This window comes from Prinia subflava, chromosome 30 (genome assembly GCF_021018805.1).
Source record: "Prinia subflava isolate CZ2003 ecotype Zambia chromosome 30, Cam_Psub_1.2, whole genome shotgun sequence".
In the NCBI taxonomy this organism is placed as follows: domain Eukaryota; kingdom Metazoa; phylum Chordata; class Aves; order Passeriformes; family Cisticolidae; genus Prinia; species Prinia subflava.
Window position 1 is genome coordinate 1,934,572 of NC_086276.1, and position 23,061 is coordinate 1,957,632.

Below are 23,061 nucleotides of genomic sequence, written 5' to 3' on the forward strand. Positions count from 1 at the left end.
ATTATTTGTTAATTTGAGTTATGTTTCCACATTTTATTGTTGTTGAAATTTTTGTGTGGTTTGGTTCGAGTTTAAGTTACATATTGTTAAATATATAATTCTAAAATTTATTTCAAGTTTGGGCCCTGAAGAGTTTAAATTAAGTTTGTATTTGAGTTTCATGAAGTTTAATTAGTAATTAATTTATATTTTATTGATTTATTATATATGGATTTTATAAGGTTACTGCAAGTTGTAGATTTTTTATCAAGCTTTATTTATGTTGAATTCAAGTCTTTGTTGATTTAAAAGGTGATTTACAATTTATAGAAGGTATGTTTGTTTAATTTGCAAAGTTTAGTTATTTTTCTTCAACAAAGAAACAGCTTCAACTGAAATGATGATGATGGAACATTGATAAATAAGATTTGAGGAGAAGATACAATTTGTTAGATCCCTGATTTTATTGTTGGTTATGAATTGTTTCAGTCTTTTGTGTTTCATTTTAAATTAATAAGTGTATGAGAGTTTTGAAATGCAATTTAACATGTTAAGTATTGATACATTGATTATATAGTATGGAAACATATATAAAAATTGATAGTACTTGTAAGTTAATATTACCGTTAAGCCTTTATGCTTTGTCATTTATTTATAGGATTTTTCAAAAGGCATTTGTAATTTTGAATATTTTCTATTTGTTTTTTAACCATTTAAGTATTTCGTAAATGCTGTTGTTGAAAAATGTAGTTGTATTATTAAGTGCAAGTCAGAATTTTTTCTTAAGCTTCATTTTAAGTATATAATTTGTCTCTTTTATAATCAATCTTGTATGTTTTATGCAATGTTTTAGCATGTCCTTTTGAATTTCATTTGAATTTTTAACTGTGTTATGCATTTTGTTTGAAATGAGATTTTGGGCTTGCTTTGGTACCTCTTGTGTGAGTAGAGACATTGCATTTCAGTTTGTTAAATCTTTAAGTGTTTTTCAGAAGGTCTTGGAGAGAGATACCTGAAGCATCATTGATGATTTTTCCATCAGCTGTTGATCCTGTGATTGTTCCAATTGGTATTCAACTGTTTTCAAGAAAAGTTCCAGAAAAGACGAGCTCCTGAGTGATCTGATCAATTTTTCATCTTAAATTTTAAATGTTTCTTTTATGTAAAAACGTTATGACAGTTTGTTGTATATGGGGCATTTGATGCTCATTGTTATTAGAGGATTTATTTGGAGAATGTGCTAAAGAGCATCACTCCAACTTGAAGTTTGAGTTCTGGCCAAACTCTGATTTTAACTTGGACGGATGCTGTTTGCCAACAAAGCCCAGAGATTTCTGCTCCAAAAAATAATATGCAAGTTATTTTGACTTGGCAATTTGATCTTATTAATATAACAGCTGAATCAACTTTGTCGTGAGACCTGATGTCTTGCCTGGGAAAGAACATTGGGATCTCCACTGAAGGAAAGTGTTTCAGCAGTTTGCAGTCTCTGAGGTGATGGCACAAATGATTTGATAATCACATTTCATTTTCATTGGTATGCCGAATTTTTCCTTTGTGTTGAGCATTTCTTTATAGAATTCTTTTGTCATGCTTTATAGTACTCATGTTATGTTTTATATCTCCAAAAAATTGAAATAACCTCCATGATGCAAAAGGAGAGGGGAGGAATGCTGAGTGTAAATTTAAGCAGAATGTTGAGGAAAAAATAGTATGTTTTAAACTTTTGATAAGTTTTTTTGTAGAGTCCACTTCACCGAGCAGCAAGTGGAACGGGAAGAGAAACGTGAAGAGAATCCTTTAGTCTTGAGCAGAAACCCAGAGACAGGATGGATTGGAAAATCATTTAAATTTAAGGTTTGGGGCAGGGATTGTGCTTGTGTTTTCACAGGAGCCGAAAATGAGCATCAGCAAGGCATGAGAACCTCTGCCAAAGTCAACGGCATCAGGCGTTGGTCCAGAAATGGAAAAGCAGGCACACAGACGTGGCTGTCAAGACTGCGGACATTTCTTCGTTCGGAATGCAAAAGATTTTGGGACTTGGGATTTCTCTGGGACTTGAGTAGTGTTGCATTTCAGAGATTCCCACAGAGAGTGAGGCCTTTGAACAAGCAGTTTAATCAAGTGTTATACTTGTGCATTGTGTTCTCACTGATTGTCTTGGGCAGTGGGGTGGTTTTGCCCATGATTCAGTCAAGGAAGAATGGTTGGGAAACTCTGGCCAATGTATCAGAGCTGACCATCTTTCATTTGACATACTCAAGATCAGGGAAATTCTTTTCATCATGTTTTATGAGTTTGTTAGTAGGCAGGTGATTGAACAAGTAGTCGATCCCAGAGAACATCCCTCCAGCAATTTCACAGTTCATTTTCAACCTGGTGGGCAAATGGGATGTTCAAATGAAATTCTTTTCTATGGTTCTTTGTGAACCTCGAGAATGAAAACCTTTGGTTCAGCAAAAGAGAATTTTTGCAGAAAATTTGGTCTTTCCTGGAGTGACACAAAAAAGATAATATCGTAGACGTCACTCCAAATCATATGATTTGTAAAAGTGCATCAGCTTGGTGTAACTACACTGAGATGTCAGATAAACTAGCAAGTCCGGTTTCAATGTTATTCCCGAAAGAAATCCTTTTCATTTGTGAAGACAGGATTCAGTTTGTGCTCCTTGCAGATGTCAAGGATGGTCCATGCAGCAACAAGAAATGTTCTTTGTTAACACAGGTTAACACCCAGAGTGACATTGATAAAAGAGCAAGAGAGGAAAGATCTGTTGAACAATATGATCCAAGTTGTGATGGTAATGCAGACAGTATCAGGGATGATTTAATACTATTGGATCAAAAGGGCTGTTGTCAGAACAAGTATGCCCATGCCACTTCTTTTACACTGAATGATTTGTTAACTGATATTGACAGTGTGAGACAAAAACAGAACAGCAATTAATTATTCATTGCTGATGCTAAGACACAAGTAAATAAGTTTGAAGGAATATCATGAGAACATAAGACAACTGGAAAAAGGCTGTGAACCAACTTATTATAAGAACTGAGCCTTGAATGGATGGAGTGTTCAATGTGTTTAACCTTTTATCATGGTAGAGGGAACTTTTGAGAGTACGTGTGTATTTCCTGTTGAAGTTTGTGATTCTTCTGATGTATGTGCCGTGTTTGCTTCAATGCATACGGCGGACCAGGAACAGAGTTGTCAGAGAAGCATTTTTACTGCAAAGAGGAGGGGGAGATGTCGGAGTCTAGAACATCCCTCTGGCCACCCTGGAGGGTTTGGAGACCAGACAGGGGAGTCTGGGATCTGTACAGGGGGGTCAGTTAGACCCACACAGGTCCCAGGAGGACACTGACTCTGATTCCTGTCCATGGGAGTGAACACTCACATGCAGGAAGAATCACAAATCCTAAGAATTTGAAATAAGTAGTGGATGGTTTGTTGTAGAATATAAATATAGAAATTAGGATTCTTAGCATATGGGGCTGAAGAGACAAGATGGAGGAATTGGGGAGTGGCCCCTGTGCTCCTTGTTCTTGTTCTCGTCCCCCATCTTGTGCTGAGTTGGGTTTTAGAGATTGGTTTAGAGTAGAACTGACATGTTAGTATAGGTAATAGGTATTGGTAAAATTTTGTAAATAAAAAATACGTCTCGGACAGTGGTTGGGTCAAGGGGACCGTACATAAGGTACGGGGCTCTCTGATCCGCCCAGTCTGTCGCGTGTCCTGCTCTGCGGAGACACCTTGCAGAGCTGAGAAAGAACTAAGAGAAGGTACCCTGCCAGGAAGGCCTGGCAGAGTTGAAAAAGGACTGAGATAATGAAGAATAAACAACCTTGGAAATGTGCACCGGCGGACTCAGTTTGTCGTCCCTGCCTCTGGTGTGTAACACTTAGGGCAAAGAGAAGACCGAAAACCTGATCACCTCTGGGAACAGCAACCCAGGGGAAACTCCTAGGGAACAGCAACCTTGGGAGACCCTTATTACCTTGGGGAACACCAACCCCAAGGAGAATCTCAGGAAAACTACAACCCTGAGACCGGAGGATTCCCTCTCCAGGGCAGGAGGGTGCTGAAAGCCAGAGGAGCCCCCCAGTTGCCCACACTGCTGACTTTGAAGCCCCTTGCCAGGCTCCTCTCCCTCTCCTCACTGCATTCTCCAGCCACGAGGGGATCGCCCTGCTCCAGAGCCGCTGTCCGGCAAGAACGCCGAGGGAGCTGCCCGGCCACGCTCCCTCATTCACAAAGTCACCTCCAACCACCACCCAAGCATCGTCCCCGCCTCTGTGGGCTGGCCAGGGACATGGACACCACTGGTGGAGCAGTTCCCGGCCCCAGCACCCACCCCAAATTCAGCCCGAGCTCCCTCCTCCAGCCCAGCCCCAGCCTGCACTGCAGTCACAGGTTCGGCTCCAGCTGCCAAACTCAGCCCCAGTTCCTGCCCTGAGCCCATCACCATCATCAGCCTCAGCCCCAGGCCAGCCCCAGAGCCACTGCCTCCCCCGAGCCAGCCCTAACCCCCAGCCCACAGCCAGCGCTGGCCCCAGTGCCAGCTCTGAGCCCCCCTCGGCCCCAATCCCAGCCCAACTCAGCCCAAATCCCAGGCTGGCAACGGCCCCTCCCCCCCGCCCTGACACCGCCCCCGGCCCCGAGCCCCGGCCCTCATGGAGCCCTCCAAGCAATGAGCCCAGGCAGCCCAAAAGTGGGGCTGGGACCCCCGGAATGGGCTTGAGAAGCCCCAGAATGGGCCTGGGCATGCCCAGCATGAGAGCGGGACCCCCACAATGGGGCTGGGACCCCCGCACCCGCTCCCCGCCTTACCCCACCCTCAGCATGGAATGAACCAATCAGCGCCGCCGTGCACAATGCCAGCAGTAACACCTGCTGCAGCGACCAATCAGATGGCTCCGTCTCGCTGGCTCCCCGCCCCCATTGTGACATCACAAAGGGCCCGGCCGCTCGGTGCCTGATGCTGAGAACGTCACTGAGCTGCCATTGGCTGTCGAGGAGAGGGCGGGGCTTGCCTCGAGTATAAAAGGGGCGTGAGAGCCCGCAGGTGTCCTGGCAGGGTCCTGCCATGAGAGCGGCGCTGGAGCCCTGGGTTCGACCCTGCGCGGCCAGCGGCCCGGCCAAGGGGGAAGGGGGAAGGTGGGCGGGAGGGAGGTGGGACTGTCTTGTGGTGGGATGTGCAGGGGGAGGGATGGACACCGGCCCGAGCGTGCCCCGGGGCCAGGACGATGGCGCCAGCTATGGCTGGCCACTGACATCTGCTGGAGCGTCCTCTTGGGGCCACGGCCCAGAGCAAGGACCGCAGAGAGCGGCAGAGTGTCTGCCGGGGCCAGAGGACGGCACGGGGCGCTTGTGTGGGGCTGTCTGCGAGGGAGGGAGGGAGGAAGGGGGGATGCGCCGATGCGCCGCTTCTCGCCGCCGCCCTTCTCGGGGACCTGCACCCGCCCCTCCCAATGGGAGCGGCACCGGCACCAGCCCTGGCTCTGCAAAGGCAGGGACCGAGGGCCGCCGGGCAACACAGGGACCGTGTCGGCCCCTGCAAACCAGAGGGCTTTGGCCATCGCCCCGGCCTGCCAAATAAATAAAATTATTAAGACCAAAAAAGAACCCAAATAAAAATAAAACAGAATTTTAAAAAATAAAATAAAAGAATTGAAATCAAAGGTATTTTCAAATAAAACTGGCAAAAATCACTTCAAATGCTCTGCCTGGTCTTTGCTTGCCCAACGAGTCCTTGGCGACACAAACAAACCCCAAAGCCCCCGCCCTCCCCATGGCACAGGAGCACGGAGAGCCCCGGGCCTCAGGCGGGGCCAGGAGCACGCATGGCCCGGCCTTGTCTCCCTCCCTCTCCTCCCTGCGCACTCCTGGGGGGGCTCCAGTCCTCTCCTGGCGGGAGTGCTCGGGCCTGGGGGGGTCTCTGTCCCTGTCACACCGGGGGATGCTCGGGGCCCTCAGCCCAGCGCTGAGAGGGACAGAGACGCCTCCGCGTGTCCCCTGCTACCAGAGATGGAGACTGTGAAAAACGAGCTTCACTTGCCTGGTAAAATTAAAAAGAGCTTGAATTAAACACAAATTAAGACCAGTAGGAGACAGAAAGCAAAGGGTTCATAGGCTCCACCTGGTACCTTGGCCCATCTGCTGGAGACTGGGCATTCGGCCAAGTGCTCACCTGCTATCTCACAGACATTCTTGAAATACCCTTTCCATTGCATCACTCTCCTGCATATTCAAACTCTTCTACCAACTCCTTTCCACATTCCAGGAGCTGTTTAGCCTGGTCCCTCCTTGCCTCTGCCTCCTTAGAGCACGCCTGTTTCTCGGCTGTGCCTCCACCATCGCTTCCAGCTCGGGCTGTGCTCCACGCCTTCCTCAGGCGCAGGTGCCCATCCTTTGGCACATCAACGGCAGGCTCCTCCTCACACCTTCACTGGATGTTATCCCAACTGTAAGAAACGCCAATCACTCGCTTTTGGGATTTTTGGAAATTTAATAAAAATGAAAAATGGTTATAAAAAATAATAATACAAATACAATAATAAAAGTTAAACGATTTAGAGTAGGACAATTTATGAGACAATAAGAACAAAGGGAGCGGCCCGGGCCGGGTCTCCTCCCATCTAGACAAAAGCTAGCTAGGAAAGAAGGCAAGGAAAAGAGAGAAATCTCTCTCTTTTTGAGGATCCTCTTCATGACTATGCATATTTTATTTAAAACAAGTAATTTCAGCTGGTTCTTGTCACAAAAGCTTTCTGTTAATTTCCAGGCGCCTGTAAGTCTGTTGGTCCTTGAAGAGGTTTCTTTCTATTGATAAAAAAGGCCATAAATTCTTCTTCACTAGAAAATTTAAAGTCTCTGCAACCGTTATCTCTGTGCAAAGGATTCTTGGTTATTTTCTCTCTTTCTTGAGCTAAAAAGAATATCACAAACACATAGATTCTAAAGCTTAATGTTTATTACAAAACTACATTCAATATATTATTCAAATGTTAATACAGCATAACTTTTCTACCTAGCATATCACATATAGTAAATCTCTGCATAGAGCCACACAATATGTCTTTTTCACACCAATCACACAGACACTTCAATTGCAAGCATGGCTCTAGATCGGCTGTCCCACCACTAGGACTGAGCAAAACCATCAAATCTACATCCTCACGGCAGAGTTATTTCAACACCACACATCTAACAATCGTTTCAATCTCGGCCAAAAGCCAATCCTGGAACAGGGATCTGGAACAGAGACTCCAGCTCCCGAGCGTGCCCTGCAGGGAGAGGGACAGAGAGCCCCCGGTGTCGCTGCAGGACACCAACAAAAGAGCAAAGACTGCGACTATTTCAGAAGGCAAAAGGCATAAAAACCCCCTTGAACTGTCTCATTCTAGAAGGTGTTCCCATACAGACTTAACACCATGGGTGAACAAGAGTGACACCTCCCCAATACCACTGGTCAAAGAAGAGAAAGGGCCAAAATGTTTTTTCTCTGAGAAGCAGAAAAGCAACACATCACCTGGAGAAAGATTGTTTTTGGAAAGGATAGGTGTTTTGCCGAGATTGTTTTGGGAAGAAGCTTTCCTAAGAAGCTTTTCCATTGGGAAAGGAGTTAGGAGCTACCAGCAAGCTCAGATCTCTAAGGCCCAAAAAGATCAGGCCCAAAGCCTGGCCCCCGGCTCCCACAAGCATTTCCCACACCCACAGGGATGGAGACGCCTCCAGCATCCCTGGGGCACCGGCCAAAAGAAAATTGGTGGAAATCAAACTTTGAACACCGCAGCAAACGCTCTGGCCCAGATTTGCTTTTGCCAGGCCCCACTGTGTCACCAGGGACACTGGGTGGCCTCAGGTGCCCTGGTGTCACAGCGCTGCCCTGGGCTCCAGCAGGCCCTGCTGTGTCCCAGGACAGCCTGGCTTCCAGGGACATTCGCCCGGCGCTCTCTGGAATTCTCTGGAATTGATGGAATCTGTTGTCATCCTGGTGTTAGAGGAGCTGACAGCCCCGGGCAGGCCAGCGGATTTCTGCCTGGCTGCTGCCTTGGGACACGGCTGGACGGGGCTCGGAGCAGCCCGGGACAGTGGGAGGTGTCCCTGCCACGGCAGGGGTGGCACTGGGTGGGCTTGAAGGTGCCTTCCAAGCCAAACCATGGCCGCATTCTCATCCTGGGGAGCCCCACAAGAGCAGGACGAGGGAAAGAGCCCCGCAGAGACCCAGAATCCCGGAGGATTCCCTCTCCAGGGCAGGAGGGTGGTGAAAGCCAGAGGAGGCCCCCAGTTGCCCACACTGCTGACTTTGAAGCCCCTTGCCAGGCTCCTCTCCCTCTCCTCACTGCATTCTCCAGCCACGAGGGGATCGCCCTGCTCCAGAGCCGCTGTCCGGCAAGAACGCCGAGGGAGCTGCCCGGCCACGCTCCCTCATTCACAAAGTCACCTCCAACCACCACCCAAGCATCGTCCCCGCCTCTGTGGGCTGGCCAGGGACACGGACACCACTGGTGGAGCAGTTCCCGGCCCCAGCACCCACCCCAAATTCAGCCCGAGCTCCCTCCTCCAGCCCAGCCCCAGCCCGCACTGCAGTCACAGGTCCGGCTCCAGCTGCCAAACTCAGCTCCAGTTCCTGCCCTGAGCCCATCACCATCATCAGCCTCAGCCCCAGGCCAGCCCCAGAGCCACTGCCCCCCCGAGCCAGCCCGAACCCCCAGCCCACAGCCAGCGCTGGCCCCAGTGCCAGCTCTGAGCCCCCCTCGGCCCCAATCCCAGCCCAACTCAGCCCAAATCCCAGGCTGGCAACGGCCCCTCCCCCCCGCCCTGACACCGCCCCCGGCCCCGAGCCCCGACCCTCATGGAGCCCTCCAAGCAATGAGCCCAGGCACCCCAAAATGGGGCTGGGACCCCCGGAATGGGCCTGGGCACCCCCACAATGGGGCTGGGACCCCCGGAATGGGCCTGGGCACCCCCACAATGGGGCTGGGACCCCCGGAATGGGCCTGGGCACCCCCACAATGGGGCTGGGACCCCCGGAATGGGGCTGGGCACCCCCACAATGGGGCTGGGAGCCAAGAATAGCAATGGGCACCTGCACAATCGGGCTGGGCATCCCCGGGATGCTGCTGAGACCTCCAGAATGGAGCTGGGCAATGCCAGAATAGGCCTGGGCACCTCCAGAATGGGGCTGGAAACCCAAGAATAGGTATGGGGGATCTATAGGGGATCTATAGGGGTCTGGGGGGTCCTGGGAGTCTCTTTAGGGGATGTAGTGACATGTCTACAGGGGATGTAGAGGAGTCTATGATGCATTTTTGGGGATCTATTGGGGTTTTAGGGTGTTCTGGCTGTGCCTAAAGGGGGCTTGGGGGCTTATAGGGGATCTCTCGGGGTCTGAGGGGTCTACAGAGGGTCCGGAAGAGTCCCTAAAGTGTGTCTGGGCATCCCTAAATGGGGTCTGGGGGTCTCTGTAGGGGATTTGGGGGGTCTGGGTGGCCTTTTGGCTGACTGGAGGGGTCTGTAGGGGCCTGCGTGAGCCTGTAGCGGGTGCGGAGAGGTCTGGGGGTGTCTGTGGATCCCTGTGAGGGGGCTGGGGGGTCTGGTGGGGTCTGGGGGTCTCTAATGGAGGTCTGAGGGGTCTATAGGGGTCTATGGGGGGTCTTTAGAGGGCTGAGGGGGGTCTGGGGATCCCTATAGAAGATTTGAGTAGGGTCTGGGGATCCCTGTAGGGGATCTGAGGGTCTCTATGGGGGATTTGGGGGGGTCTTTAGGGGATCTGGGGGTCCCTCTAGGGGATGGGGGGTGCCCAGGGGGTCTATAGGGGATCTGGGGGTCTCTATGGGGGATTTGGGGGGGTCTTTGGGGCATCTATAGGGGCTCTGTAGGGGTTCTGGGGTAGCCTATAGAGGGTCCAGGGGTACCTGGGGGTCTGAGGGGGGTCTCGGGATCTCGATAGGGGAATTCTGGGGTGCTTCAAGGGAATATTTTGGAAATTTTGGGCTCTGTTCAGGGAATTCTTGGGATACAAATGGGGCAATTTTGGGTTTTCTATTGGGAAATTGTTAGAATTTTGCGGCCTCTATTGGGAATTTTGGGTCCAAACACAGGAATTTGGCGCATTTTGAGTACAAATGTGGGAATTTGGGGATCTCTAGAGGGGAATTGTGGGAGTTTTGCAGTCCCCAGAGGAGATTCTGGGTCCAAACTTTGGAATTTGGGGTCCCCAAAAGGATCTTTTGGGAAATTTGGGTCCAAACTTGGGAACTGTGGGCTCTCTAGAGAGGATTTTGAGGGAGTTTTGGGTCCAATCATAGGAAGTTTGGGAATTTTTTTCCCAGATTTCCTCTTCAAGTTCTTGGTGATCAGCAGTGCTGTAAATGGCAAGTCCTGCCTGCTGCACAACTTCACTGAAAGCAAGTGTAGGAAATTCTGGGAATTTTCAGGGATTTTGGGAATTCTTGGGGGTTAGAGGGATTTTGTATTTTTTTTTCTTATTTTTAAAATATTTTTAGGAAATTTTGGTGTTTTCATTTTGTTGGTTTTTGGTTTTTTGGTGGGTTTTTTTGCAATTTTTTTTCATTTTTAAGGGTGGTTTTTGCTGACATTTGGGGGATTTTGGGGGATGCTTTTGGAATTCTTAAGAGTCTGAGAGTTTTTTAGGGAATTTTTGAGATTTGGGGATTTTGGTGATATTTTTTAATATATTTCTGGGCATCTTAATGGTTTGGTTGTTCTATTTTTTTCATTTTCTGGGTGGTTTTTGTTGGTGTTTGGGGGAAATTTTTTGTGACTTTTTGGGAACTTGATAAATTCGGGCTATTCTGAGAATAATATTGGAATTTTTGGAGGCATTTTCAGGTTTATTTTTCTCTTTTGAGCCATTTTGAGGCTTCTTTCAGTTCTTGTTTTATATAATTTTGCTTTTTAATGCAAATTTTGGGGGATGTTTTTTAATTTTTGGGAATTCTGTGTCCCTCTGGGCTCTCCCCAATCTCGCAGCATCTTGGAGCATTTTCTGTCACTTTTTGAGTATTTTTGGACTCTTAGTGGCATTTTCTGTGACTTTTGAGCCCTTTTTGCCAATTTCCATCCCAGTCTCAGTCTCGGTCTCAGCACAGTCCCAGTCCCAGTGCCGGTACCGGTGCCGCTCTTGGTCCCGCAGTGCTCCCAGTGCCAGTCTCAGTCTCGGTCCCAGTCCCTGGGCGGTGCCAGTCTTGGTGCTGGTTCCGGTGCCGGTCTTGGTCTCAGTCTTGGTCCCAGTGCCAGTTCTGGTGCCGGTTACGGTCTCGGTCCTAGTCCTGGTGCCAGTGCAGTGCCGGTCTCTGTTGTGGTGTCGGTTCTGGTCCCAGTCTTGGTCTCGGTGCCGGTCCCAGAGCGGCGCCGCTCTCAGTGCCAGTCTCAGATCCGGTGTCGGTCTCAGTCTTGGTGCTGGTGCTGGTTCTGGTGCTGATCGTGGTCTCGGTCTCAGTCCCGGTCCCAGAGATTTTAGGCCAGTTTGGGTTAGTTTGGGGTTTTTTTTCCATAGGCCATTTTTTTTAATGCAATTTTAGGCCAAATCTGGTGGGGTTTAGTCCAATTTGAGTGATTTTAAGATAAGCTGGGCAGTTTCAAGGTGGATTTTAGATCCTTTTGGATTAATCTAAGCCCATTTGCTTGGGGTTTAGCAAGGTTTGGGTGATTTTAGGCCAAATCTGGTGGGTTTTAGGTGGGACTCTAGGTCCCTTTGGGTGATTGTAAGGCTAAGCAGGTACTTTCAGTGTTGATTTTACACCATATTGGGAGACTTAAGTGTGATTAGAGGCCATTTTGTGTGGGTTTTAAACCAGTTTGGCTAATTTTAGGCTCCTTTTAGTTTAATTTTGTATGCCTTTTGATGATTTTAAGCCCATTTATCTGATTTTAGGCCAAACCATGTGGATTTAGGGTGGATTTTATTGCCCTTAGGGTGATTTTAGGCCACAGTGAGGGGATTTTAGGCCTCTTTGGCTGATTGCAGTCTAATCCTGATCTGTGGCAGGGTGGATTTTAGGCCCCTTTCCACAATTTTAGGCCCCGTTGGGTGATTTTAGGCCAAACCGGGCCCCTTTTGGGACTGGGCGTCCTCTTGGCCACGCCCATTCCCCTCAAAGCTCCCGCCCTTTCCTTGACCCCGCCCCTTTCCCCTCACAGTTCCCGCCCTTTCATTGACCCCGCCCCTTTCCCCTCACAGTTCCCGCCCTTTCATTGACCCCGCCCCTTTCCCCTCACAGTTCCCGCCCTTTCCCTGACCCCGCCCCCACAGTTCGGGGCTGGGAACGGGGGAGGAGGAGGAGGGAGGGAGGAAGAGGCGGAGCGGCAGCAGGGAGCAGGAGGAGAAGGGCAGAGGAGGCAGAGGCAGCTCTGGCGCTCCCTGAACTCGCAGCAGGTCCAGAAACATCGCCTGGATCCCGCAGGTGCCCGGGGAGGGGGAGCTCGCCCCAAATATCCCGGGGAGGGTCCCTGGGTTTGGGGTTTTTTGGGGGGGGATGTTTGGATTCCAAAGCCGAGGCGCAGATGCCCCTCGGGGGGACATGGAGGGCACCCGGGAGGTGTTTTTGGGGTGTCCCGGTGGCGGCAGAGCCCCGTTGGGGGTCGGGGGATGCGGGTCCCCCCGCGGTGGGGGTTGGGCTTCCGGGGCCGGGCCCTCCGAGCTCTGCCGGGGCCACGTGGGGAGCGCGCGGGAGCGGCGGGGCCGGGGGGACACCGGGGCGGGGGGACCGCGTCTGCCGGGGCCGCCCTGAGCGGGACCCCAGAGAGAAGAGAGCCCCAGAACCGCAAAGTGGGGACCCCGAGAGGGGGGGAATCCCCTGGGATTGCCGGGACCCCGGCGGGGGCTGGAGGGGCGGGAAAAGGGTTCGGGGATGCCACTGCTGGAAGTGGCTGCTCCCAGTATGAGCCCAGTCACTCCCAGTATGAGCCCAGTGACTCCCAGTCATTTCCGAATATGATGCAATTTGCCACCAGAACGGTTCCAGTTTCTCCCAGTTCCTCCCACTTTCGTCTAGTGTGTTCCCAGTTCTCCCAATTGCCCCTAGCACAGTCCTAGTCACTCCCACTATGATCCCAGTCTCTCCCAGCAGGGCTCCAGTCACTTGCCCGCAGTTTCCCCCGCATGGTCTCAGTTCCTCCCCCCTCTCTCTCCCAGTTTCTCACAGTCACCACCCCTATTGTCTCTGACACTCCCAGTATGTCCCAGTTGCCCTGAACATTCTCATTGTCATTCCCAGGCACTCCCAGTTACCTGAGTGTGGTTCCCTTGCCCCCAGCTGTATCCCAGTTGCTCCCAGCATGTCCCCAGTTTGCTCCCAGTCAGGGTCCATTGACCCCCACTCTAATCCCAGTATGATTATAGCCACTCCCAGTATGATCCCAGTATGAATCCCAGTATGATTCCAGTCACTTGCAATCTGTCCAGTCACTGCCAGTCACTCCCAGTGTGATGCCAGTTGCTCCCTGTCAATGCCAGCATGACCCCAGTGGCCTCCAGTATGATCCCCATGACTCCCTGTATCTCTCAGTATATCCCAGTCACCCTCAGCATGCTCCCAGTCACTCCCACCTCCCAGTTTCTTTCAGCATGATTCCAGTTCCTCACAGCCACTCCCAGACAATCCCAGTATGATTCTCATCATCCTCAGTGTGATCCCAGTTCTCCCCAGCATGGACTGATCTGTTCCCACTGGGATTCCAGTACGATCCCAGTTGCCCCAAGCATAGTTCCTGTTGTTCCCAGTTCCTCCCAGTATGATCCCAGTAGTCCCTAGAATAGTCCCAGTCCCTCTCAGCATGGTCCCAGTCATTCCCAGCATGGTCCTGGCTGTTCCCAGTGTTCTTCCAGTCCCCCCAGTACGATCACAGACATTCCCAGTATACCCCAGTGTCCCTCAGCATGCTTGTAGTCATTCCCTGTCACTCCCAGTTGTCCCAGTAAGGTTCCAGTTACCCCAGTACAGCCCAGTCACTCCCAGCGACTGCACTCCTGGCATCCCCCAGCCCTCTCTGCATTCCCCCGTCCCGGATCTCCCGAGAGGAGCCCCAAGGGCTGGAAGTCCCCAGCCAGGGTCCCCAGCAAGCCCCAGTTTGGATGTGCAGCCCCCAGTTTCCCTATCCTTTTCCCCGGGCCGGGTTCCCCCCGCCCCCAGCGGGTGGGAGCAGCCGAGAGCCCCGCGCTGCCCATCCCGACCTGTCCCGGCTCCATCCCCGCTGCTCCCGCGGGCTGCCAGGGGCCGGGAACGGGGCACCGAGGGTGTGGCTGCTCCTGGGGGAGGAGGAGCAGGGATGGAAGAGGAGGGATGAAGAAGGAGCAGGAGAATGGATGGAAGCAGGAGAAGGAGGTGGGGTTAGGGAAGGAAGAGGAGGGATGGAAGAGGAGGAGCCGGAAAAAGAGGAGGAGGAGGGACAAAGGAGGATCAAGAAAAGGAGAAAACCACGAGGCCAAGAACTCCCTGCATTTGCAGCCCCCCCACCTGTGGGATCATCACCCCCCAATCCCGCAGGTGCGGGGGGAGGGGGAGCTCAGCCCAGATATCCTTGGGGATCCCTAGGTTGGGACTTTTTGGAGGGAGATGTTTTGAGAATGAAGAACTCCAAAGCTGAGCTGAAAATTGCCCTTGGGGGGACACTGGGGGGTCCCAGTGGCGGCTGCCTGGAGGAGCAGAGCCCTGTGTCCCCCAGGACCCCAAAGTGGGGAGCCCAGAGAGGGGGGAGCACCACAATCCATGGGACCCTCAACAGCCTGGAGAGGGGCAGGGGGGACTCCTTGGACCCCCTGCACCCCAAAGCAGTGAATAAGGGGAGAAGGGACCCTGGGACCCCAAAAACCCCCCAGCATCCCCAAATGGGGAGACAGAAGAGAGGGGAGCTGTTCAGGATGCTGGGAGTCCCAGCAGCCTGGGGAGGGCAGGGACCCAGTAGATGGAGGACCCCAATACAAGCAGGACCCCCAGCAGGCTGGGACAGGGGGAACCCCCGAACACCAAAGGGGAGAGAGCAGAGAATGGGAACTCCTGGGAGGCTTTTTCAGGGCTGAATCTTGGTGTTTGGGAGGTTTTTATGGACCCCAAATACCCGGTGACTTTTAGAGATGGACTTGGGGAGAAGGATTGTCAAACTGAAGGCACTCACGTATCATTTTTACCCCAAACTAGGATTTCCCATTCCCAATCATTGGCTCATGAAAGAGGAAGCTGTGAGGAAGAGGAAGATACCCCAGAACTCCCAGGCAGGTGAGGAGGAAGTCACTGCCTCTTTCCCTCTCTCTCCTGCTCCATCTCCCAGCCCAGCCTGGCCCCCGGCTGCAGGACAGCCCCGCTGCCGACGCCGTCCTGCCGGGGATGGACTGAGGGGATCTCCTTCCCCTTCCCTGTGGCACCGAGGCAAATCCCATCCTCTCCTTGTCCTTCCTCCCCAGACAAGGAGCTGAGCATGGAGAGCAGGGAGGACAAATCCCCGCAGCAGAACCTCGTGGGAGAGGCTGTTTGGAGCAGCTCCACGGCACAGGAATCCAATGAGGAGGAAAATCCCCTGAGAACCCCCACGAGGAGGGGCTGCAAACGCAGATCGGGGGGATGTGAGGAGGAAAGACCCACCCTGTGCCGGGAAGGTGGCCGGAGATGGAGCCAGAGCTCAGAGCTGGTGGTCCATGAGCAGCTTCCTGATGGGGAGAAGCCCCACAAGTGCTCTGAGTGTGGAAAGAGCTTTAGACACAAGTCCTTCCTGATCCGTCACCAGAGGATCCATACTGGGGAACGACCCCACGAGTGTGAGGAATGTGGGAAGAGGTTTCAGTGGAGCTACACCCTGATCCGTCACCAGATGGTCCACACTGGGGAGAGGCCCTACGAGTGTGGGGAATGCGGGAAGAGGTTTCAGCTCAGCTCCAGTCTCCTCCTGCACCAGCGAACGCACACAGAGGAGAGGCCCTTCCGCTGCCCTGACTGCGGGAAGGGCTTCAGGCAAAACACTCATCTTGACAGGCACCGGCGCATCCACACCGGGGAGAGACCCCACGAGTGTGAGGAATGTGGGATGAGCTTCAGCCGGAGCTCCCACCTGATCCGGCACCAGAGGACCCACACTGGGGAACGGCCCTACGAGTGTGGGGAATGTGGGAAGAGCTTCAGTCAGAGCTCCAACCTGATCTGCCACCAGAACATCCACACTGGGGAAAGGCTTTACAAGTGTGGGGAATGTGGGAAGAGCTTCAACCAGCATGCCAACCTGATCAGCCACCAAAAGATCCACACTGGGGAGAGGCCATACAAGTGTTCTGAGTGTGGGAAGAAGTTTCGGATCAGCACCCAGCTCCTTGTACATCAGCAAATTCACTCAGAGGAGAGGCCCTTCCACTGCCCCGACTGTGGGAAGGGCTTCAAGCAGAACTCCGCCCTCATCACCCACCGGCGCGTTCACGCCCGGGAGAGGCCCTACGAGTGTCCCCAGGGTGGGAAGAACTTCTCACACAGCTCATCCTTGACCAGACACCAACGGAGGCACCAGTAAGGGAAGCCCTGTGAGTGCCCCCAGCGCAGGAAGAGCTTCGTGCACTGCTCCAACTCCATCCCCCACTGGAGTACCCATGTTGAGCAGAGCCCTGGTGACCCACATTCCCTGTGATCCATGTTGGGAAGGCACTATTCTGGTTATCCTTTTGTTTTGACCTTAATTTTCTTTTGATTCATCTTCATCCCTTAAAAAGAGCCAAAACAGGGTTGAAAAGAAAGAAATGGACCAAATATGTCTGAAGTCCCACCATTTCACAGGTAATTGAGGGGGAGTTTAGGACTGGAGCCATATTCTGGAGGATTTGTGTGTTCTTGGGGGATTTTTGCTGGATACTCCATCTCTTTGCACTCTTAAAGCCAAAAGGGATCATCTGTCACCTCAAAACCATGTAAATCCCACTGGGACCAACTCATTTTTAACCTAGAAAGGCTGAATCCTACTGTAACATGAGGGGTTTGTGGCTAGGGAGACACAAATCATGACTCGGGACCTCTGGATCATGAGACAAACAGCATGTTTTATTGTTTGGATCTCTCTGATATACTAAGTTCTAAACTCCCAGTTCTAGCTCCTAGCCCTGCCCAGCTCCTTGACCAGTGATATGTTTGCTCTCTGAACTGGCTATGACTGGTTCAGGTGTTTGCAAGAGCTCTCCCATTCACCTAGAGACTTCTAGAACAAGGCAGGTCAGCTGAGTTGGGTCTGTTATGGCCAGATTTATCTTCTCTGGCTGACAGATTAGCTATGACAAATCACCCTTTTGGTTCTAATTTTAAAAAGGAAATGTTCTTTGTTATCCTTCTTGCAGGCACCTTGCAGGTAGGATGACAAAGACAGTATGAATTTAATTTGAATGAGGCTTTGTACTCAATTTGATAAACTTAAGTTTCCCTAGCCAGTGATGTGTCTCGTGTGTTATTGGAGCTGCAGCATTCACGTCTAGGAGGTGTTAGGCGAAATCCACTAATACCACAATTTGCCAGGCTAGCATGTCACAGGTTAATTGCTTAGAAGTTACAGGTTCCAACTTGACACTAGAAAACAGTAAACAATTAAACTAAAAACCATTTCAATCAAAACACACATCTTTCTGTCTGTGATGTCTTCCAAATGTTTGAATCTTGGAGTAAAGCAAGGTGGTGGGTAAATTGTCTTACTGTTGACAATCTTTTACTTAGAAAAACATAAGAACATGAGAGCACCTAAAGCTCTTGAGGGGGTGTACACCCACCCCACACTTTTTACCTTTCTTTAACAATTATAACAGGAATTAAACATGTATTTTTGAACATGACTAAGGTGAAACTTCAAACTGCCTATATGTTTTACCATCACTCAGGCTCTGCTACAGCTGAAGGGCCTCTTTATCACAGTGAGGACTTGAAGAGCCTCTTCTGGATGAGGCTTTTCATGTTTATCTGAGGAAAAAAGATTTAACTTCTCTAAAGCCAAATCAGTTAGTCAAAGTGACTTGCTTTCACTTTTAGAAATTTGCTATTGACTTGAACAGGAGTTGGCATGAGTGAAATATGAAAGGTGGTTGTTAGTAATTTTTAGCATGAAAATGCTTTGTTGAAATGCTGTAACTGAAATGGTGGGATTTTTGGAAGAGAAAAATAAGTATCTTGGTGCTTCCCTTTTTCTTTGGAGGGTAAAAACAGCATGTAAATGATTATGAATTTTATACAGAAGAAATTATCAAATAAAACCAAAATTTTAAATATCACATAGCATTTTATTGTAACTTCAATACGTACCTGAAAAGAAAAGAGTTTACTATTGTTAGGATTAAACTGTCGGGAGTATTTAAAAACAGTATTAGAATGGATACTTGTTTTAATGGTAGCTATTTGTTGTGTCCGATGATTGAAAACACAATTCTGTGGTTAGTCCTCTCTGGGTTTTTCTGTGTGTTGATCATCCGCACTGCCGCGGGCAGTGGCTGTGGCCGGCGGGGCTGGGAGGGGCGCCCGCCGCTCCCCGCGGCCGCCTGCCCGTGCTCTGCTCTCCGCTCCCGCTGTGGGGGCGGCGCTGCTCGGGGCCCTCAAGATGGGGATTACCGTGTGAAGCGCAGAATAAGGACTTTACAGGTAGAAATTGTAAAGCAGTATGTTTTATTTCCAGCTGGGAGACACAGGGGGATATCTCCTCCAAACCGTGCGTACCTGGTCAGAACAAGGTCCAGGTTTAAATGCACATGGATCCCACAAACCCACACCTCCCCACCCGCCCATTCCCCGCCTCCTCTCGCTTCGTGTTCTAATTAGCTGTCACACCTCCTGGCAGTGTGAGTTGGGGTCTTGGGAGGAAGGCTGTCATCTTCCTCAGGCTGATCTTCACTTCTGGGCAGGCACAGTGGAGGTTAGGGTATTTTTCAGGTCACTTTGCTCTTGCCAAAGATTAAGAGCTTGATTTTGCTGGGTTCAAGCCACAAAGTTGTGCTTTATCGATTTTTGACAAATACCTAGGTCCTGCTTTGCTGAGTTTCAACATACATCTTACCTGTATGACTTCTACTTAGTAACTACCTAACAACCAAGCTTAATGGCTAATCTTCTATGTGTTCTCAGTACAAGCTGTTTCTCTACTACAAAATCACCAAAAGCTGCTTCTAAAATCTTGTATTTTTATATTCATAAACATCCTCCATATCACATGTAGTTATTTTTTTTTTCTAGTACAGTATCAGCTTACGAGGGCCCGCAGCAGACGGCAGGTTGGGCTGTTGTAGGAGCAGTGGGAGTGACTTGTAGGGCTGTCTCAGCTTACAGGAGTTAGCCATGCTCTACTGGGTGATTTTGCTGGGGGGGAGGCAGAGAATGTGGTGCCGCTTCTGTTTTGTTTTGTGGTTGCCTGAGGGTTCGCACACTCCCCTCTCTTGCAGTCTCTGTCGCTGCTGGTCTGCTTTCGCAGAGGGCGGGCTGAGAGGGGCCATGCTGCTAGGAAGGGTCTCCCTGTCCCCAGCCACCCACCACCACTCGGCTCTGACTGAGGCCACAGGGTGCGGGGCAGCAACAGCTTTTTTGGGATATTGTCAGGGTCCCCTCCAGGGTTATACGGATCAGGGGACCAAGGGCTGTCCTTTGGTTCTCCCTGCCCAGCCCAGGCAGACTTACAGGCTCTCTCTGGCTGCACAAAGGGGTCAATACCGTTGCTGCTGTGGTTACCAGGCAGTGCGGTTTGTCGGCGGTGGTGGGCGGCTCCGCTCCGTTCTGTTGACGTCTGGGGCTGCTCACAGCTGTGATGTCCCGCGGCCCCGGGCGCCAGCCGGGTCTCCCATTCTCTGGGTGCCGACTGCTGCGCCGGCTGCCTCGGTGTTTCTCAGGTTTCTCGAGTGCTGACTGAGGATGCGGCGGTACATGGTAGCTCGTGTCCCCTGCGCAGGCGGCTCTACACACGGCTCTGGCAGCGCCGGGTCGGCTCCGGCGGCGGGGCAGCCGCTTCTCCTCCGGCCTGTGGAGCGCGCGTTCCGCCATCTCGAGCAGGAACGTCCCACGCCCTGTGGCCAGCACCATCTTGGGTGAGTGCCCCTCGTTCCGTGTGCTCTCCGCCACCTTGGGGGTTTTCGGCGGGCTCTCTCTGTGCCGCTTTACAGGGTGCAGAGCCTAAAGATGGTTTCTGTAGCGGGGGCGTGGGCGGACCTGGCCATGCTGAGGATGGACTCGGCAGCGGGGGAACTCTAGTGAATAATGGCTGCTTTCCCCTCGGTTTTTCACCTGCTGCTCTGCCCCGCTCAGTGTCCTTGGCAGGCCAAAAAAGTGGGCGATGTCCATGGCATCTTTGCTGCCATCTCTGCGTCCTGCTTGGCTTCCAACCACCTCAGCAAGTCCAAAACAATTTTCCAGGGCTTTATAAGGTTTACTCCATGGTTACCAGACCACGCCAGCAGCGTTAGCAACACTGGCTGCATGTACTGTACTCCCGATTTAGGTGACAGGAGAATCAATACCTGGACAAGGAGGTTGTCTTCCAGTGATATCCATCTTGCCATGTTTCCGATGGGTTTTTTTCTATTTTTTCAGCTTTTTGCTTTTGTTCTTCCAGCTCTCACGCTGACTTGTTTTACAGATTTTTCCAGCTTCTCGTTTTTCAGCTTTTCCAGCTTCTCCGCCTCTCACACCGCATGTATTTTTATACACCCTGATGGGCTGTTCTGTCTCCCTTCACTCTCTGGCGGAATGGCTGTCGTCTTCACACAGGCACCACATGCAATGCGAGGGGGTCATGGCTAGGGAGACACAAATCATGACTCGAGACCTCTTGATCATGAGACAAACAGCACATTTTATTGTTCCTAACTCCCTTACATAGGAAGTTCAAAACTCCCAGTTCTACACTCGTTGGTCTGGCTCTTAGCTCTGCCCTTGACTAGTGATATGTCTGCTCTTAGCTCCTTGACCAGTGATATGTCTGCTCTCCAGACTGGCTATGACTGGTTGAGGTCTCTGCAAGAGCTCTCCTGTTTACTTAGGGACTTCTAGAACAAGCCAGGTCAGCTGAGTTGGGTCTGTTAGACCTGATTTATCTTGTCTAGCTAATAGATTAGCTATGACAGTTGTCCTGGAACCGAGGGCTGTGCTGGGCTGAGAGATGGAGGGGGAGAGAGGGGGAAAGGGGCAGTGACTTCCTCCTCACCTGCCTCGAGTGCCCTGGGTCATCTTCCTCCCAGCCTCCTCCTCCATCCAGCCAACGCTGGGAATGGAAAATTCTAGTTTGTAGTAAAACAAGGGATGAGCAGATTGAATTTGAAATTCCCTCTGCCCAAGTCCATCTCTAGAAGTCACCAGGCATCTGGGGTCCATAAAAAGCTCCCAAACACCAAGATTTGGCACCGAAAAAGCCTCCCAGGAGTTCCCATTCTCTGGTCTCTCCCATTAGGGAGACTTTGGGGTTTCCCCCAGTCACAGCTGCTGGGGGTCATGCTTCTATTGGGGGTCCCCACCATCCTCAGGCTGCTGGGAGTCCCAGGAACCGGAAAAGCTCGCCCCTCTTCTGTCTCCCCATTTGGGAATGCTGGCAGTAACTGGCCACATACTGGGAGTGCCAAGAAAAATGGGACCACATGGAGGGAGTTACTGGGCTCATACTGGGAGCAGCCACTTCCAGCACTGGCACCCCCAAACCCCTTTCCCACTCATCCCGCCCATCCAGCCCCAACACCCCCCGCTGGGGTCCCGGCAATCCCAGGGGTTCCCCCTCTTGGGGTCCCCGCTTTACAATTCTGGGGCTCTCCTCTCTCTGGGGTCCCGCGCAGGGAAGCCGCAGCTCTCCCAGGGCTCCCCAAACCCGCTGTCCTTGCCCTCCAACGGGGCTCTGCTGCCACCAGGATCCCAAAAACACCTCCCAGGAGCCCCTGATGTCCCCCAGAGGGGCAGCTGCGCCTCGGCTTTGGATCCCTGCAAGCTCCAAACAACTCTCCCAAAAAACCCCAAACCCAGAGACCCCCCCGGGATATTTGGGGCGAGCTCCCCCTCCCCGGGAAACTGCGGGATTGGGGGCGATGCTCCCCGGCCGTGCTGCGAGTTCAGGGAGCGCTGGAGCCGCCTCTGCCTGTGGCCGAGTTTCTCAGGTATCGTGGGCATGATATGCTCACAGATACCATTTGATCTATTCTAAACTAGGCTAAACTAGGCCTCAGGCCTGGGTCTAGTAGGCCGCAAAACGTTCAGCATACGTAGTAACAGATAAACTTATCTGCTACTAGGAATGTGTTAAGGTATGGACGCTCGCAGCATAGAGGTAATGGCACTAAATCTCTGTAGCTACCTTAACCCTAGATTGCTTACATACTTTTGTATGTTCACCACCTATCACAGTGCGCCTGCTAACTGTAAACTATTCGTTCTGTACTTAACCGGCCATCTCGCGGAATAAAGCGGAGTTCGTGCTAGAAACCATACTGGTTAGCCTCACGTTACTCTAGTTCCCAGTCTTACCAGAGCTCAGCTACATCTGCCTCCTCTGCCCTTCTCCTCCTGCTCCCTGCTGCCGCTCCGCCTCTTCCTCCCTCCCTCCTCCTCCTCCCCCGTTCCCAGCCCCGAGCTGTGGGGGCGGGGTCAAGGAAAGGGCGGGAACTGTGAGGGGAAAGGGGCGGGGTCGATGAAAGGGCGGGAATCATGAGGGAGAATGGGCGTGGCCAAGGGGACACACAGTCCTATAAGGGCCAGGTTTTGTCTAAAATCACCCAAATGGGAATAAAATTGTCTAAAGAGGTCCAAAATCCACCCTAAACCTAATTAAATTTGGCCTCCGTTCACTCAAAGGAGCCTTGAATTCCCACAAAGTGGCTTAAAATCACCGAAAGGGCCCTAAAATCTACCCCAAATCCACACGGTTTGGCCTAAAATCAGTCAAATGCTGTTAAGATCATCCAAAGGGTTATAAAATCCAACCAAAGGGCCCTAAGACTGCACAAACTGGTTTAAAATCCTCAAAAACACACATCAAAACACACTTAAATCTCTGAAATGGGCATAAAATCCACCATGAAAGTACCCAGGTTTACCTCAAATCACCAAAGGGGTCTAAAGTCCACCCTAACTCCCAGATTTGCCCTAAACGTG

General features: G+C 51.4%; 2 protein-coding genes across 4 annotated transcripts in view; one reads left to right on the top strand and one right to left on the bottom strand.

Moving 5' to 3' along the window:
* LOC134562720 (zinc finger protein 239-like) overlaps nt 1–23,061 on the bottom strand; it is a 444,533-nt gene that overhangs the window by 362,407 nt on the left and 59,065 nt on the right. The window lies entirely within an intron of this gene.
* LOC134562721 (zinc finger protein 239-like) lies at nt 12,225–18,224 on the top strand. Its single transcript, XM_063420247.1, has 3 exons — nt 12,225–12,408; nt 15,142–15,219; nt 15,405–18,224. The coding sequence occupies exons 2-3, from the start codon at nt 15,168–15,170 to the stop codon at nt 16,493–16,495; spliced, it is 1,143 nt and encodes a 380-aa protein (XP_063276317.1). The 5' UTR covers nt 12,225–12,408; nt 15,142–15,167; the 3' UTR covers nt 16,496–18,224.

What these genes read in the sequence shown, in the direction of transcription:
- LOC134562721 (XM_063420247.1), top strand. Translation starts at nt 15,168, where the DNA reads ATGAAAGAGGAAGCTGTGAGGAAGAGGAAGATACCCCAGAACTCCCAG. An exon ending in ACCCCAGAACTCCCAGGCAG is followed by an intron (nt 15,220 to 15,404) that starts GTGAGGAGGAAG and finishes CTTCCTCCCCAG; the next exon opens with ACAAGGAGCTGAGCATGGAG.